Source organism: Urocitellus parryii, chromosome 3 (assembly GCF_045843805.1).
Source record: "Urocitellus parryii isolate mUroPar1 chromosome 3, mUroPar1.hap1, whole genome shotgun sequence".
NCBI lineage: Eukaryota > Metazoa > Chordata > Mammalia > Rodentia > Sciuridae > Urocitellus > Urocitellus parryii.
Genome location: NC_135533.1, coordinates 207,766,421 through 207,782,683, shown reverse-complemented (window position 1 = coordinate 207,782,683; position 16,263 = coordinate 207,766,421). Strand labels below are relative to the sequence as shown.

At 40.9% G+C, this 16,263-nt stretch overlaps 2 protein-coding genes across 2 annotated transcripts; both read left to right on the top strand.

Moving 5' to 3' along the window:
- Nucleotides 1–310: 310 nt before the first annotated feature.
- Nucleotides 311–1,258, top strand: LOC144253845 (olfactory receptor 7A10-like). Its single transcript, XM_077796509.1, has one exon. It carries the CDS (start codon nucleotides 311–313, stop codon nucleotides 1,256–1,258), a length of 948 nt encoding a protein of 315 aa, XP_077652635.1.
- Nucleotides 1,259–7,570: 6,312 nt separating this feature from the next.
- Nucleotides 7,571–8,497, top strand: LOC144253542 (olfactory receptor 7A17-like). Its single transcript, XM_077795731.1, has one exon. The coding sequence runs from the start codon at nucleotides 7,571–7,573 to the stop codon at nucleotides 8,495–8,497; it is 927 nt and encodes a 308-aa protein (XP_077651857.1).
- The last annotated feature ends 7,766 nt before the right edge of the window (nucleotides 8,498–16,263 follow it).

Here is a 16,263-nt window from a genome sequence, read left to right as displayed (position 1 = left end):
AATCTCATTCTAGCTCTGTTATTTGAACTAATTAACCTATTAATATTTCTTCTTCAGGATTGCATTGTAAGTGATTTTATATTGAAGGTATCACTGCCTAGACAGTTCCAGGAACATCATTTTAAAGCAGTTTACATTCCTCAGAAGCATGAAAGAATTGCTCCTGAAAACTCTAGAATATGCAATATATTGAGGACAAGGCAGAGAGGAACAGAAACTCCTAATCAGAGATGGCACAGAAGATGTTCTAAAAAGATCTGATACCAAAAAATAGTTGTATTTTTCTCTTTCTAGTGTTCACCTATAGCACATGGAACCACAAAACGACACACAGATTTTGGAATTCCTTCTTCTGGGATTTTCAGAGGACCCAGAACTGCAGCCCCTCATCTTTGGCCTTTTCCTGTCCATGTACCTGGTCACTGTGCTGGGAAACCTGCTCATCATCCTGGCCACCATCTCAGACTCCCACCTGCACACGCCCATGTACTTCTTCCTCTCCAACCTGTCCTTTGTGGACATCTGCTTCACCTCCACCACCATCCCCAAGATGCTGGTGAACATCCAGGCACAGAAAAAGGCCATAATGTATGAAGGCTGCATCATACAAATTTATTTTTTCACATTACTTGTAGGGTTGGACAACTTCCTTTTGACCGTGATGGCCTATGACAGGTATGTGGCCATCTGTCACCCCCTGCACTACATGATCATCATGAAGCCCCAGTTCTGTGTGTTGCTGGTTCTGGCATCCTGGGTCACAAGTGCCCTGAATTCTTTACTACAGAGCTTAATGGTGTTGCGACTGTCCTTCTGCACAGACATGGAAATCCCCCACTTTTTCTGTGAACCTAATCAGTTGGTTCACCTTGCCTGTTCTGACACTTTCTTAAATAATATGATGCTCTATTTTGTAGCTGGGCTGCTGGGTGGTGGATCTCTTGCTGGTATCCTTTACTCTTACGCTAAGATAGTGTCCTCCATCCGTGCAATCTCATCAGCTCAAGGCAGGTTCAAAGCCTTCTCCACCTGTGCATCTCACCTCTCCGTGGTCTCCTTATTTTATTGCACACTCCTAGGAGTGTACCTCAGTTCTGCTGTGACCCAGAATGCACACTCTAGTGCAACAGCCTCAGTGATGTACAGTGTGGTCACCCCCATGCTGAACCCCTTCATCTACAGTCTGAGGAATAAAGACATCAAGAGCGCTCTGAAAACACTCTTTGAGAGAGAAACTATAAAAACTCTTGCATCTTAAAAATTCCTGTTGATTGCAGGACTTGAAAGCTCAAAGCCAGAAATTAAATGATTTTGATCCAACTTTGTAGAAGTGCCACTTGGTCCTTCTATTTATTTTCTAGAGGTTTTGTTTCCTTGATTTCAACTTCTCTACAAGTTATTTAATTCTCCTTGCTAAGCTTTGTGCTGTCTCTGGCATCTAAACCTCTCTGACATCTCCTCTATCATTTCTGTATTTCCTCAAAGTTATCTTCAAAACTGGATTGGAAATATGGTAATTCCCATTTATCTCAGGTGTTAACATGGATTTCTGGAGAATAATTTCTGCTCAAGTGACATGAATCACAAGTTATTTATTTCTTGTTGACATTAGAAGCCATAATGTATCATTGTACTCCTTCCACAAAGAAATCACACTTGACCACCAAGGCCTCTTGTGTAATTTTTTAAAAAATATTATGTAGTTGTCAATGAACCTTTATTTTTGTTATTTATATGTGGTGCTGAGAATCAAACCAGTGCCTCATGCATGCTGGGCAAGCGCCCTACCCATGGGCTATGACCCCAGCCCTCTAGAGGAAATCCTGGGACCACCGTTTTGCCCTTGTGGATCGCCTGCCTGCAGACATCACCATCTCAACTGCCCTTCCTGATGATGTGGACTTTAACACAGCAGTGAGCTTTGTGACTGAGCCTTGGCTTTTCTTGTCATTGTCAGGATTCTGTTTTCTTACCCAGCTTGGTGTCCACAGTGTCTACCACCATCACTGGCAAAAGAGAGAGAGAGGGAGAGAGAGAGAGAGAGAGAGAGAGAGAGAGAGAGAGAGAGAGAGAGAGATTAGCTAATAAATATCTCCAAGTGAAGTCCACATGGAAAGTTTCTAACAGACTAACTCCACATAGGGACATTACCCTGGATTATCTGATGAAGCCAAAGCAAACAAATGCCTTAAATATGGAAGAAACTGTAGAAAAGTCATTGTGAAGATAATGCACTGAAAGCAAGACCCCACCTGCCCTAGCAGGCCTGCTTTGGTCATTATGAGCCCTACACAAGCATCAGCTTGTCACACCACACCTCACGAATATTGTTAAACAAAAAACAAATGAAAATCTAGGGGAAATGTATAATATATTGCATATTACAGAAACCAACATTTTAGTAACCATTTTTATAATTAAGTTAAATCCAAAATAGCAAATTAGACATAAATAAATTATTTGAAACAAACTAGAATTTATAGAAAAAAACTTTAAAAAATGGTTTGAATATATGAACCTGTGATTTAGAATGATAAATATAGTTAACTTATAAATGTAAAAAGGTGCTCATTTTCATGACTATACCAAGAAATTTACATTAAAACATTAAGGGACTCTTAAGAATTCTTACTTTGGAGTTTATTTCTGTGATTACAACCTCTGGTTACAGAGCTTTTCTTTTTTGGGGAGAATAACTGAAGTAGGAGTTTATATAGGAAGTTTTCTATTTTATTTGAGCTTCAGCTACTTCTATTATAACACTTCTCTAGAAACCACTTAACATTAGGCCTCAGTGTCCTGATTTACACAGCCTCTTAAAGAACTGTGCTAGACATTGCAGTTGCAAACACAGGTAAGTTATAGACTGGATTTCAAGGAAACCCTATTAGGCTTGAGAAGAAAAATTCAGTAACTTGGGTAGGACTGAAAGGAGAGAGAATCAAATAAAATGGAAGGAAATCTTTGACTCTGAATTCATTTATATTTCCTCAGAACAAATATTTGTAAATAAACTTTCAAGGTAACATTTCCAAAGAAGCACAAATAACATTACTTCCAAAGATATAAATTTAAATAGGTAAGATTCAATTTGATTAAAAAATTAAAAAGAAATAATGACGGTAGATAACTGAAAAATTGGGTGGCTGCCCTAATGAAAAGTTAAAATTACTCTATTGTTTAATTTAGTTGGTGCTTGGTACAAATACATAAGTGTGGGAAATTCGCTGTGGTATGTTCACATGTGTACATAGCATAATTTGGTCAATTTATTCAAACCTGTAAAAGAAGGGAAAGATGGACAGGGAGACCTGCCACCCTGACCCTCCCTGATCATAATCTGCATTCACACAAATCCCCAAGTGATTCATATTCATATTGACCCTGGAAAAATTCTGGTGTTTCTCCAATTCCCCACGTTGTCCATGAAGGGAAATTCATGGACAAGGAGTAATAAAGACCAGATTCACCTGATTTCTAACTGGTCACTTGGGAATAGAGAATGAGCAGGAAATGTTTTCTTTCTGCTCAGACCAATATCCCACAGGGACATCAGGTACTACTCAGGGGTTGGAATTAACAAGAGGAACTGCACTTCCTCAGAAGAGAAGGGGAGCTATAAATAGAGCCTGGGGTGCTGTCCCTCAGAGAGGTGCTGAATAGAACAATGCGGCTTCTTTTGTTGTTTGAGGTCTGTTTAGGGGACCAGGGCATCAGTCTCTCTGCTGTCTTGTCTGGGGACAGAGCTTCAGTCTCCATCATCACCAACCAGGGAGGAATCCAGACTTCCACACAGAGTCCTGCGAACCAGACACCCCGTCCAGGTGATCCTGAGACACAGGTACTGCAGGAAAGGGTCAGCAAGGATGGAACCTGACACTATGGACCAGAGGTCACCTGAGAACCAAGCCAGCTCAGCCCAGAGCTCAGAGACCTCTATGTTTCTTTACTGGACTAGTTTCAATTCATTCACTGTGTTAACAAGAGAAGTGTCTTTTAGACTCTGCGGTGCATAAAGCCTGTGGACAACAACGTGGGGGGCATGGAAGACCAGTGGGGTGAGACTCATGAATGACAGGCAGAAAGCATTCCCATAAAATCAGATTACATTCAAGGAGATTTTCTATTAGGGAGCATGAAAAGGGAGTTAGCATTAGGGTTAGGGGATGTAGAGTGAAGAGAGGGTGTTCTTTCTTTATTTTTTTTTAACATGGAGTGTATTTGTGCCTATTTTCTTACCCTTTACAAATATCTGACTAGTGTTTTTCTTACAAATATTACTTTACAACAGCAGCTGGAGACTTGCATTTCCTGGATCTTCTCTTCATACTTAACATTCACATAAAAAGCTTTACTTGATAGGTCAAAAGAACAGAAGGAACTTTACCTTGTATCTTTTTTTATTATTATTTTATTGCTTAAATTGAATATATGTTTGAGTTTGTTGGCCTTTCCTTCCTCTGCAATTCTGAATTGTTCATGCAAAATGTTTGTTTGTAAGGAAATTAATTTCATCTGTTTTCTTAAAATGATTCTTTCAATGAAAGAACTGGAGATTTTTCTCTAAGTTTGCTGCTTGCCATTTCTTTTACATAAGAATACAAATATTTGGGGGAAAGGGTATGAACGTATATCAACTTTGGGGAAATCTATCAGCTAAGCATATTGCAGACTCATTCCCTCTTTAGCTTTCTAAATACAGAAAGTTCCTCTGCATGATTAGTAGTTATTAATTACTTCTTGTGCCTTTAGCAATTTTCTTGCCTATGTTTTTCCTGATCACTGTCTTTCTGGTTGGTGTGATTGGTTCTATTTGGACGAGCAGCAATTATCTTCTGCCACCAGGTGGAACATATATTATGCATTCAACAAAAGCTTACTCACATCTTTCTCATAGCTTACATTTCACACATAAAAGCTTCATTATATTTATAGTTTCCATTTATGTATCGTGGGCATAAATATTATTATAGGTGAGGAATAAATGAGATAATACATGTAATGGATGTACCTCACAATAATGGCAAGACTCCTAAAAGAAGATCTGAGAGTATTTTGATCACAGAGATGACATAATTTCTTTAGTTCTGCAATTGTGTCTAGTGTCATAAGCGTATCTGAATAAATTTGTGTTTATACAGGATGAGATTATAACTTTAGATTCTATTTCTTCCAATGGTCCTAAAGAAGTATCTATTATTATTATTTTATTTCCAGGTGTTTGCCAATGTAATGTTGACTCATGCTGATGGAATTACATTATTGCTACATTAGGTCTCTTCCTTGAGAATTTATTTTAAACTTTAATTTCATTTTACTTAATGCAGTTAGTTTTGCATTAAATAAATGTTTTGCAGTCATTTATTCACCTGGCGTTCTTTTTATTGTACAAACCATTAATTTTATTTTTTATGCATTCTAATTTTTTTCCTTTGTGAAAATGCATAAGTGAGGAAAGCAGGTAAGATCTATGCTCGAGTGCATCTTATAATGGCAAAGGAAGAGTGCAGGGGAATAAGTGCATCTATGGTAGAACGTCCACAAGAGTATACCACAGGAAGAGGAGGACGGAGGGCCATGGCAGGTGCGGACTTTTATAGAGATTCATATACAGTGAGCAGACCTCAGAGCCAGGGCCCTTGAGCTCATCTATTCCAAACTGGGAATAATCTTCCTACATGCTGATGAGTTCATTTTGCTCGTATTTTGTTGGGTATTTTTACATCTGTGTTCATTAAGGATGTAAGCCTCTAATTTTCTTTTCTTGTACAGTTGTTGTCTGGCCAAACTGTGACTGTTATAACACAGACATCTGATTCTTAAATAACTGAGAGATTTCAGGAGGGATCCACAGGATGCCTTTTAAATCAAAATACCACATGATTCCAAGTACATGATCTATAAAGCTATTGATCTCATGGATGCATGGGCAGTGTGGTGTTGGGAAGACCAGGAAAAATGTGTGGGCTGATCTTAGAGGGTATCTGGTCAGGCTTATATAAGATCATTCATTTTCACCTGCTGTGCAACACAGGGCCAGACAGTAACAAATGACTCTGTACATTTGAAGTCCTGCTATGAGGATAGATCTCAGGCTAATTGTTCTTACCACAGAAAAGAAGAAAGTGAAACTCAAAAGGACACTCTGGGCAGGTGATGGATGTGTCTGTGGCGTAGATTGCATGAGGGGCACCAAGGTTTCATGTGTCTGAACTCATCAGATTGTGCTTACTGCATACATGCATTTATTCAGATATAACTACCCTTCAGTACAGCTGCTTCAAACAGAAGATAAGGAACAACATGTGCACAAAGGACCCCCTGCACCTTGAGAATCACAACCTTCAGCAATGTCAGGAGGCCACCTCCTTCCTCCCAGTTCTCAAACTTGGTCCCTCCTCCATCTCCTCCTGTTTGTTCTGGTTGCCACCATGGCTCGATTTTGAAATAACAGCACCCTCAGGGCCTTTGCACTGCTCACTTCTCCAAGCAGGCACACATCTCTGAGGACAGTCTCATAGATCTCACTCTCTGCCCTGAGAAATCTACTCAAATGACTTACCTGTGCCCCCATAAAAAATAGCACCTCCATTCACCCTTCTTTTTACCTGAACATGTTTTCTTTATAGCAATTATTACTTATTACAGAAGTAATAATTACAGAAGCATTTATATTTTTAAGGCTTTTTATTTTTAATGTTTGTGTTAGTGCCTTACAGCCATACATAACAGTGGGGTTCATTTTGACATAATCACATACTCATGGAATATAATTTGTTCCTCTTCAGTTTGTAATCCCCCTCCCCCCGTTTCACCGTACTTTACTCCACTGGCCTTACCCCCATGTATTTATTGGTTTTTTTTGGGGGGTGTACCAGGTATTGAATTCAGGTACACTCAGCCACTGAGCCACACCCCAGTCCTATTTTTGTATTTTATTTAGAGAAGGGGTCTCACTGAGTTGCTTAGCACCTTGCTTTTGTTGGCTTTGAACTCGTGATCCTCCTGTCTCAGCCTCCAGAGCCACTTGGATTACAGGCATGTGTCACTGCACTCACCTTTTATTTTTATAAATTGGTACTTTATATGTATAAATAGGTGTGGAATTCATCATGTCTTTTTAATATTTTAACTGATACATTACAACTGTCTGTATTTATGGGATGCAATGTGATGTTTAAATAATTTTATACATTGTATAAAATTAAAATCTGCTCAAATATGTATCATTCTTTTATAGTGAAAACTCTCAAAACACCCTTTAGCTCCTGGTTTTGATTCATTTCCTCACACATGATTTTTTCTGCATGAATGGATTGTAGGTACTTTTATTTTAAAGGCTCACTGCCTAGACAGTGCCAGGATCATGGATGGACCTAACTTATATCTCATAGGTTCATAAAAGAATAGTTCATTAAAACAGTAGAGTATATGATACATTGATAAAAAGGTGGAGAGGGACAGGAATTCCTAATCTGAGATGTGCAGGGAGGGGGTGGCCCTTTAAAGAAAATCAGATAGAAAAAATTAATGATGTTATTTTTCTCTTTCCTTGTGTCAATCAAAGCACATGGGACCACAAAATGACACACGAATTTCCGAATTTTTTCTTCTGGGATTTTCAGAGGAATCAGAACTGCAGCTCCTCATCTTTGGACTTTTCCTGTCCATGTACCTGGTCACTGTGCTGGGGAATCTGCTAATCATCCTGGCCACCATCTCAGCCTCCCACCTGCACACACCCATGTACTTCTTCCTCTCCAACCTGTCCTTTGTGGACATCAGCTTCACTTCTACTACTGTCCCAAAGATGTTGGTGAATATTCAGATGCAAAGTAAAGTCATTACCTATTTTGGCTGCATCATACAGATTTATTTTTTTGCGTTGTTTGCAGGGCTGGACAACTTCCTCCTGGCTGTGATGGCCTATGACAGGTATGTGGCCATCTGTCACCCCCTGCACTACACACTCATCATGAACCCCAGGCTCTGTGGATTGCTGGTACTGGCGTCCTGGGTCACAAGTGCCCTCAATTCTTTATTGCACAGCTTAATGGTGTTGCGACTGTCTTTCTGCACAGACTTGGAAATCCAACACTTTTTCTGTGAACCTAATCAGGTGGTCCACCTTGCCTGTTCTGACACTTCCCTTAATGACCTGGTGGTGTATATTACAGCTGTGTTGCTGGCTGGTTGCCCCCTCAGTGGTATCCTTTACTCTTACTCCAGAATAGTGTCCTCCATCCGTGCAATCTCATCAGCTCAGGGCAAGTACAAAGCCTTCTCCACCTGTGCATCTCACCTCTCTGTGGTCTCCTTATTCTATTGCACACTCCTGGGGGTGTATCTTAGTTCTGCTGTGACCCAAAACTCACCCTCAAGTGCCACAGCCTCTGTGATGTACACTGTGGTCACCCCCATGCTGAACCCCTTCATCTACAGTCTGAGGAATAAGGACATCAAGAGTGCTCTGAAAACACTCTTTGAGAAACTATAAAAGCTCCCATTATCCTGGACCTTCAAAACTACTGATGATTGCAAGGCTTGAAGTCTCAGAGCAAGAAATTACAATATTTTATTGAGATTGTGGAACTAGAACTGCCTCCTATTTGCTTTATGGAGTTTCCATTTCTTTGATTTTTAACTTCTACAAGAGAAATACGTAAGTCACCTCATGAGCTTTCTGCTCTGACGTCCACAGAGCATTCCCCTTTATCTGTGACACACTTCCTCAAAATTGTTTTCAATTCATGGATTGGAAAGGGTGGAAATTCCCATTTATTTTATGGGACAAGATGAATTTCTGAAGAATAATGTCTTCTCAGGATACAGATTACACAAAATTATTTGTGATTTAGTTTGTACTAAAAAAACATTGCCATGTGTTGTGTGTGCTCTTCTGATAGAAAAATGTCACACTTGACAATGAAGGTCATTTGCGTAGTTTTATCCAGGAGGAGAGGCCGGGATCACAGTTTTCTCTTGCAGTTCATCATTCCTTTGTACCTACTGTCCGTGTTTTCTCTATTTAAGAATGTGAGTTTTGAATTCATTGTTTTGTGACTGAGCAGAAGCTTTTCTTCTCTTCATCAGTGTTCAGTTATAGAGCAGTATCTTCCACTGTCACAGGGGAAGCAAATTATTTAATCTCCATCCGCAAGAGAAGGCTGCAACAGATAATAAACAAGAAATAATAGGTTGATTTATTTGGTCTCAGAATCAGAGAGAGCTGTAAACACGACGAGATAGACTTGTACATTGCACATTGCATAGTGTATCGCTACGCAAAATATGGCTTTTCATATTGCAAATGGAATCACTGAAGTATGGAAGACTGCTCTCCCTGTGTAAGGGGGTTTGCTCACTGAAGATTGGTGGACAGTTCTTGTGGTTTATTACTGACTTATCTTTCCATTTCCACTTGAAAATTTCTAGTGCTGCCTAGAAAAATGAATCTTTCTGTTGTTCCAAGTGAACTATCCACCCTTTTCTGAATTTTGCCATAACCATGAGAGGTCGTGAATGAGCAATATCATTATCATCAATTTATATATGTCATTTTTGCTCAAGTATTGCTTCTACAACTATCATGAGCTCAGTGTAACTTGCAAAAATGCCTGGATTCTTACCCAATTTTGTGATAGTAGGCCATAAGTTCTCCTGCAAAAACATGCATATTCCTTCATGAAACCAAGCTCAAAATAACTCTTCCCACGTGGTCCCATTTGTATAATGGCACTACATTAAACCACTGGCATTTAGGAATGCTTGTTATGCAGCAATGCCTAACTATTACAATAAAGAAAGAAAACAAGACAGAGTAGAAGTATAATAATCTGCTACTTCATTTTTTTTGGCATTGGTATAATATTTAAAGACAATATTCACAACTGTATGATAAAGGTCAGGTAACATAGTCACAGGTTGCAGGGATGAGAACTTGGATACCTGTGGGGGACCATCCTTCTCTCTTTCATATCCTGTATTCACCAAGAAGCACTTACTGAAGAAAGTTCACTCACATATACCGGCATTCACAAATAAGGTTCTCACCTTGCCTACTTGCTTGAATGGAGTGACCAGCAAACTTCTGTGAAGGGGCAGATAGTAAATGTCTGGGGATCTAGAGGCCAGATGGTCTGTCTCTTGACAGTGACTCAGCTCTGCCATGAGGGTGGCAGCAGCCAGAGACAACACACCCACACACACACACACACAGATTGTGTGGCCATCTCCCAGTAAAACTTCACTTACGGAGACCAAAATTTGAACTTGATGCAAATCAAAACCACACCTCCTCAAAGAACACAGAAATGCTAATCAGCATGATTCACTTATAGTTGGAATCTAAGAAAAGCTGATCTCATAGAAGATGAAAGTAGAACCAAGGTCTGACCGGAAATTCAAGAGGAGCAATGAGAAGAAGTTGGTCAATGGATATAATGAGAGCTGTGGCATAATTTCAGCCATCTTACTTCCCCCCACTCTCACTTTATGAATATTGTTCTTATTCTCAAAAAATAGAAACTAGCCTGAGATAAAACCTACCTGTCTGGCGATGGACTGTTCTCTCCCTGTTCTCTCATTGAGAGATAGGAGACAACTTACCGGCACCTGAGATGGGATGTACTGGTTTCCCTGTTCTCTCCTTGAGAACACTTTCCCTGTTCCCTCTCTGAGAGATAGGAGAACTGCCTGTCTCTGGTCCCAAGAAACAAACCAGGCTCCCCCAGGATCATATGTCAGTTCTGACTAAACCCGCCCCTAACCCGCGACCATGATTCTAGCCTATAAAAAATTCACATTCAAGGGGGAGTTGCTGCTGTTCTCTGTGCAGAACAGTCTGTCAGACTTCTGAAAAATAAATCCACTTCTCATCCCAGGTATGTGTGTTATTAGTCCTGCACCACTTTTCTTTCAATAGTCAGATAGGAGGAATAATTCTGTTGTTCTACTGTTTACTAGGGAGGACAAAAATTAATAATATATAACATGTATTTTTTAATACTCTCAAAAAATTTTATGTGGTGCTGCTGAGGATCAAATCCAGTGCCTCAAACATACTACATAAGCACTTTGCCACTGAGCTACAAACCAAGCCCCTATAACATGTATTTTTAAAAAGCTAGAAAAAAGTATTTTGATCTTATATCATGAGGAAATGATATGTGTTTAAGAACATGGAAATGCTAATCAACTGAATCAATCATTGCACAATATACACCTTTATAAAAGTATCACATTGTACACCTTACATATATGTGTGATTATGGTTCAATAAAAATTAAAAAGTAACAAAATTGCTAAAAGGAAAATAGCAATGTTAATGAAGATAAGAATTTGGAATCCTCATCCATTACTTCTGGGAATGTAAATGTTGCACCTGCTGCAGAAAACTGTTTGGCAGTTCTGCAGAGAGTTGGACATAGAACCTTCCTATCACTTAGCAATTCCAACTTGTGTGTATATATAAAAAAGAAGGGAAAACAGGGTCTCAAAAGATGCTTGGACACCAAGGTCCATAGCAACATTATTCACAGTAGCAAAATGGTGAGAAAAAAGGTGTCCATTAACAGACAACTGCATAAACACAACGCTGTGTACTCAGGACAGAAGGTCAGTCATCCAGGAGCAGAAAGGACCTTCTGATACATGCTACAGCTGGGGTGGATTTGGAGGCACCTAAGATCACCTGGGAGTGTGTTGTTGTCACCTGTAGAAAACAAACCACCCTCCAAGTCAAAGTGTTTTTCCTGGGTCCCTTCATTGCAGACCTCAAGGCGTGTGGCTCTGACCCGGCTGTGTTTGCCCCAGGTGTGTCATCATTCTGGGAGGGTGGCTGAGGAAAAGGCCCCCACGTGAGAGGAGCCCACCCTTCCAACACAGAGGAAGAGGAGGACGTGGCGGAATCCCCCAGGCCTCTTACAGCTTCTTCCCATGGAGCAGGTCATGTCTGCCCACATCCTATCACCTGATGCAGGTCACTTTGGCATTAGGCTTCTCCAGAGGATGTGGACAGGTGACAGATGGAAACACAGGTTCAGATATGCCATGGACTCCCGTGATCACAGAGGCTGAGTGTTTCCACAATGGTGTCTGCAGCTGGAGAGCCAGAGAAGCCAGTCGTGTGACTCAGTCCAAGAAGCCAGAGGCCTCAGAGCCAGGGAGGTCAATGGTGCAGTAGCCAGACCAGGAGGAGAGATGCCAGGACCCAGAGGGCTGCTGGGGCCTGTGCCAGAGTCCAGAGGTCCAGAAACTGGAGTTGGATGTCTAGCAGCAGCAGCAGGAGAGAACACACCTGCTCCAGAGGGAAGAACCAGCAGGGAGCTTCCCCTTGTTCTGTCTTCCTGTTCAGTGCAGGGACAGACGTCTGGATGGAGTTGCTCATGAGGAGGGAGAGTCATCACTCTGTCCAGTGTCTCAATGACAAACATCTCTGGAAACACTCTCCCAGAGACACAGAGAACTAAAGATTTACCAATTCTCCTGGAGTCCTTCAATCTACTCAAGTAGACCCCCCAAATTAACCACTCACTTGTGCATGTCCAAAGTCACACAGGAGGGAAATGCATTCATATCAGGCAAGGCCAAGACCCAAAGTCCTGGGTAGTGTTGGTCAGTCATCCTGCAGAATATGTGGGAGTGATGACTAATTGTAAAATATAAAACAAGTTCTCTGTGGGGCAGAATCAGAGAAGTAAGCATTTCTATTTCTGGTGGCATCAAAAAAGTTTATGAATTATCTTCTATGGATTTACCAGGATGAGAAATAAGGGACAAATAATTTGATTTACCAAGAAATATCAGTTTTTTAGATCTTCCCAAGAGGAGAACATAGTAAAACAACTTAAAAGGGTCTGAAAATCTTTACTGTGGCTATTTGGACCAATCCTGAGTGGATCAGAGATGATGCCCATGAGTCCAACACAGCACAGGGTGGTGGACCAAGGCTCTGAGCTGCCTGCCTGGGTCCTGGGAGGATGTCCCTGCACCACCTCTCCCAGTCTCCCAGGAGACAATGCTGGACTCATTTCCTGTGCCAGGAAACGCTTGTGATGTCACAGTGACCTGAGCCAATGAGTAAGGTGATGGTCACAGTGGCTGTTATCTTTGGGATGTCTACTCTCCACAGGTCATTTCATGTGATCTTTAACCTATGAATTAGTTCACACAGACACTCCATGAAGAAGGGATTCTACCAAGGTTGTAGATAAGGAGCCAAGGACAACAAGTTTCATTTCCTATCACAAGGGAGGCCTTCAAGAGGCAAATGTCTAGTTATTTAGGCAGAAGCCGAGCTACAGAGTCCAGCACCTGACCACCTAAATTAGAACTGAGGTGATGAAGGCCTTCATGGTGGAGAAGGCCTTGGAATGCCTGCACTTGACTCTGGACAACAGCCTCAGTGGTCAATAATGGGAAAACCAAATGGTGTAGCAATCACATCACTGGAAGTTAGCCTCAGAGACTTCTGCACTTCCATATTCACTTAGACTTATTCAGATAAGCAGATATGGAATCCACCTATGTCTGGATACATGGATGGATGAATTAAACACCTTATGTATACTCAGGAGAGTATGGTTCAACCAAAAAAATGGATGAAATTCTGTCAGCTGTGACAACACAGATGGAAATGGAAGTCCCCAGAGAAGTGAAAGTGAGACAGAATGACAAATGCTGCATGATCTCACTCACCTGTGGAATCTAAAAACATTAATTTCGTAGATATATCAAAAAGTGAAATGGTGGTCATTAGAGACTGCTGTGGTTTGTGGGATTGTGCGGAGAGATGTTGGTCAAAGGATCTGAGGTTCAGCTAGACAGGAGGAAGAGTTCAGGAGACCTACAACCTGGTGACCATAGTTAGCAACAGAATCTTTAACAGTGGTGAGTGGATATCGAGTGTCTCACCACAGAAATAATAACCACAGGAAGTGATGCGCACGATGATTAGCTGGATGCAATCATTCCACAGTGCATTGTTCTTGAAAACATTCTGTTATAGGCCATTATCATGATTTTTCTGAGCCTAAAAAAAAAAAGAAGAAGAATGGTCCACCTACCAGGATCAGGAGCTTGTAGCCTGACTGTCAACTCTTGCAAAAGCACAATCTCTGACCACACTAACCCATCAAATCACAACCTGTATTTCAACCAGATCCCCAAGTGATTCATATTTGTTTCCAACACTGAAGTTGGAAACATTCTGGACAGAAAGTGTTTCTCAAACTCCCCACTGTTGACATTTGTGTGAAATAACACTTTGATGTGTGGTGTCCTGTGTTTTCTTGGCCACAGAGCAGGATCCCAGGTTTCCACCTCCTAGGTTCTGTACATATCCCAACTGATAAAAATCCAAAATTTCCTCAACAATTGATTGCCACCCATTTCCAGGAGGCCTGGTGGAAGACTGGTGCCCTGGATCAGGAGAGCAGGGAACACAAGGAAAAAAGCTCATTCTAACTCAGTTCATAATTGGAGGCAGATCTAATTGCCTCTCTGGTCCCCATTTTTACAAATATAAAATGAGTCATGACACTATTGACCTCATACAATATACATCTATAAAAACTAAATGAAACAATCCTTGTAAGATTCTAACTTCAGTCCATGCTTCAGGCATGTGCACACACACGCATGCACACTCACACACATAAAGACCTAAGTATATCACTAATAATTGCCTAATGTTTTATAAATAAAGGCATGAATGACATTTTTTTCCCAAGGCAAACTGTGACACTATATTCTGTTTTTTCAAATGACAGTTTTTGACTTTAGTTCCAAGCATGAAATAACTAAGTGCTTTGTAAAAAGCATCACGATTTCAAGAGTTGTGGTAAATTTCCAAGACTTTATAACAAACACAGTTCTATTCCCTGATGAAGAGACAATAGCAATTCTCTGAAGGGATTGGGGGCTGTGTCCCTCCAAGCCAGTGCTTGGTCAGTCCATGAATCTAGCAAAGTCAAGTAGCTTGGAGGAAATCGTAGCTAAGGATTGGGAAAAAATGCTAAGGAGTGTAGATTTCTGGAAGGTGGAGGATTTTTATGGAGAAAGAAAAACAAAGACCAGATTCACCTAATTGCCCTGATCTCGTAGGAATATAGAAGCAGGAATATTTTACTTTCTGCTCTGACCAATATCCCCCGGGAAAGTCAGGAGCTCAGGGGATGGAGTGACGAGAGGACTGTATCTAATGAGCAGAGAGGGAGCTACAAGTAGCTGCTCTGATCTTGTCCCTCAGAGTGTGAAATCACAGGCTGAGCAGGACATGGTGGCTTGTTCTGGAGTCCTAAGTCTGGCTCAGGGGCCAGGGATTCACTCCTCCTGCTGTCTTGTCTGGGGACAGAGCTTCAGTCTCCACTATCAACTTCCACAAGGACTTCCACAAGGAGACCTTCTCAGAGACCCCATCCATGTGAGTCTGAGACCTGGTAGGTCCTGCAGGAAATGTTCAGCAAGAATAGAAGCTGACAACATGGACCCACCCAGCCCAGAGCTGAGAGAGCTGAGTGCTGACTCACTCATCTGCCACTGGTTAACATGTTAAAAAGAGAAGCGACTCTCAGATCTGCAGTGCTTAGATCATTGCTGACAACTATATAATGGGAACAAAGTCCAATTAGACAAGACTTGGAAAGTGTATCAAGTATTTTCCATAAAATGAGAACATATCCAGGGAGCTCCCAGGTACCAGGTTGGGCAAAATGGGTCTCAGGGGTGGCGGGTTGTGCAGTGAGGTGAGGGCATTTCTTCTTTAATTTCAGCCTGGAGTGTATTCAAGCCATTTCCATATTCGTTACAAAGAGGAGACTAGGGCTGCTTACAAATACTGCCTTCAGGGGGCATACATCTCACAGCATCCTCTCTCGTGCTAGGTGGTCACATGAAATAAGTCTTACTTAATATATTAGTGTACAAAATTAAAAAGATTTATTTTGCAATTTTTATTGCAAAGGCTGAGTCTATTTTAGCTTGTTAGCCTTTTCTTTCTCTTTGTAGTTGCAAATACTTTGATTTTATGGGAACTGGGTATTTTTTTTTAACTCTGAGAAGAAATGGAAGTTGTTTTCACTAAGATTGCTGTTTGCATTTAGTTCCTTTATATATGTATTGCTCTTTTGAGTGAGAACACGTGAGTTAATAAATTTCATGTGGCCAAACCTATGAGTTGGTCACATTGCTGACCCACCCCTCCATTGTTTTTTATACTAAAGTTCTTCTTCATTATCGGCAGTAATTAAGTCCCTTTTATAC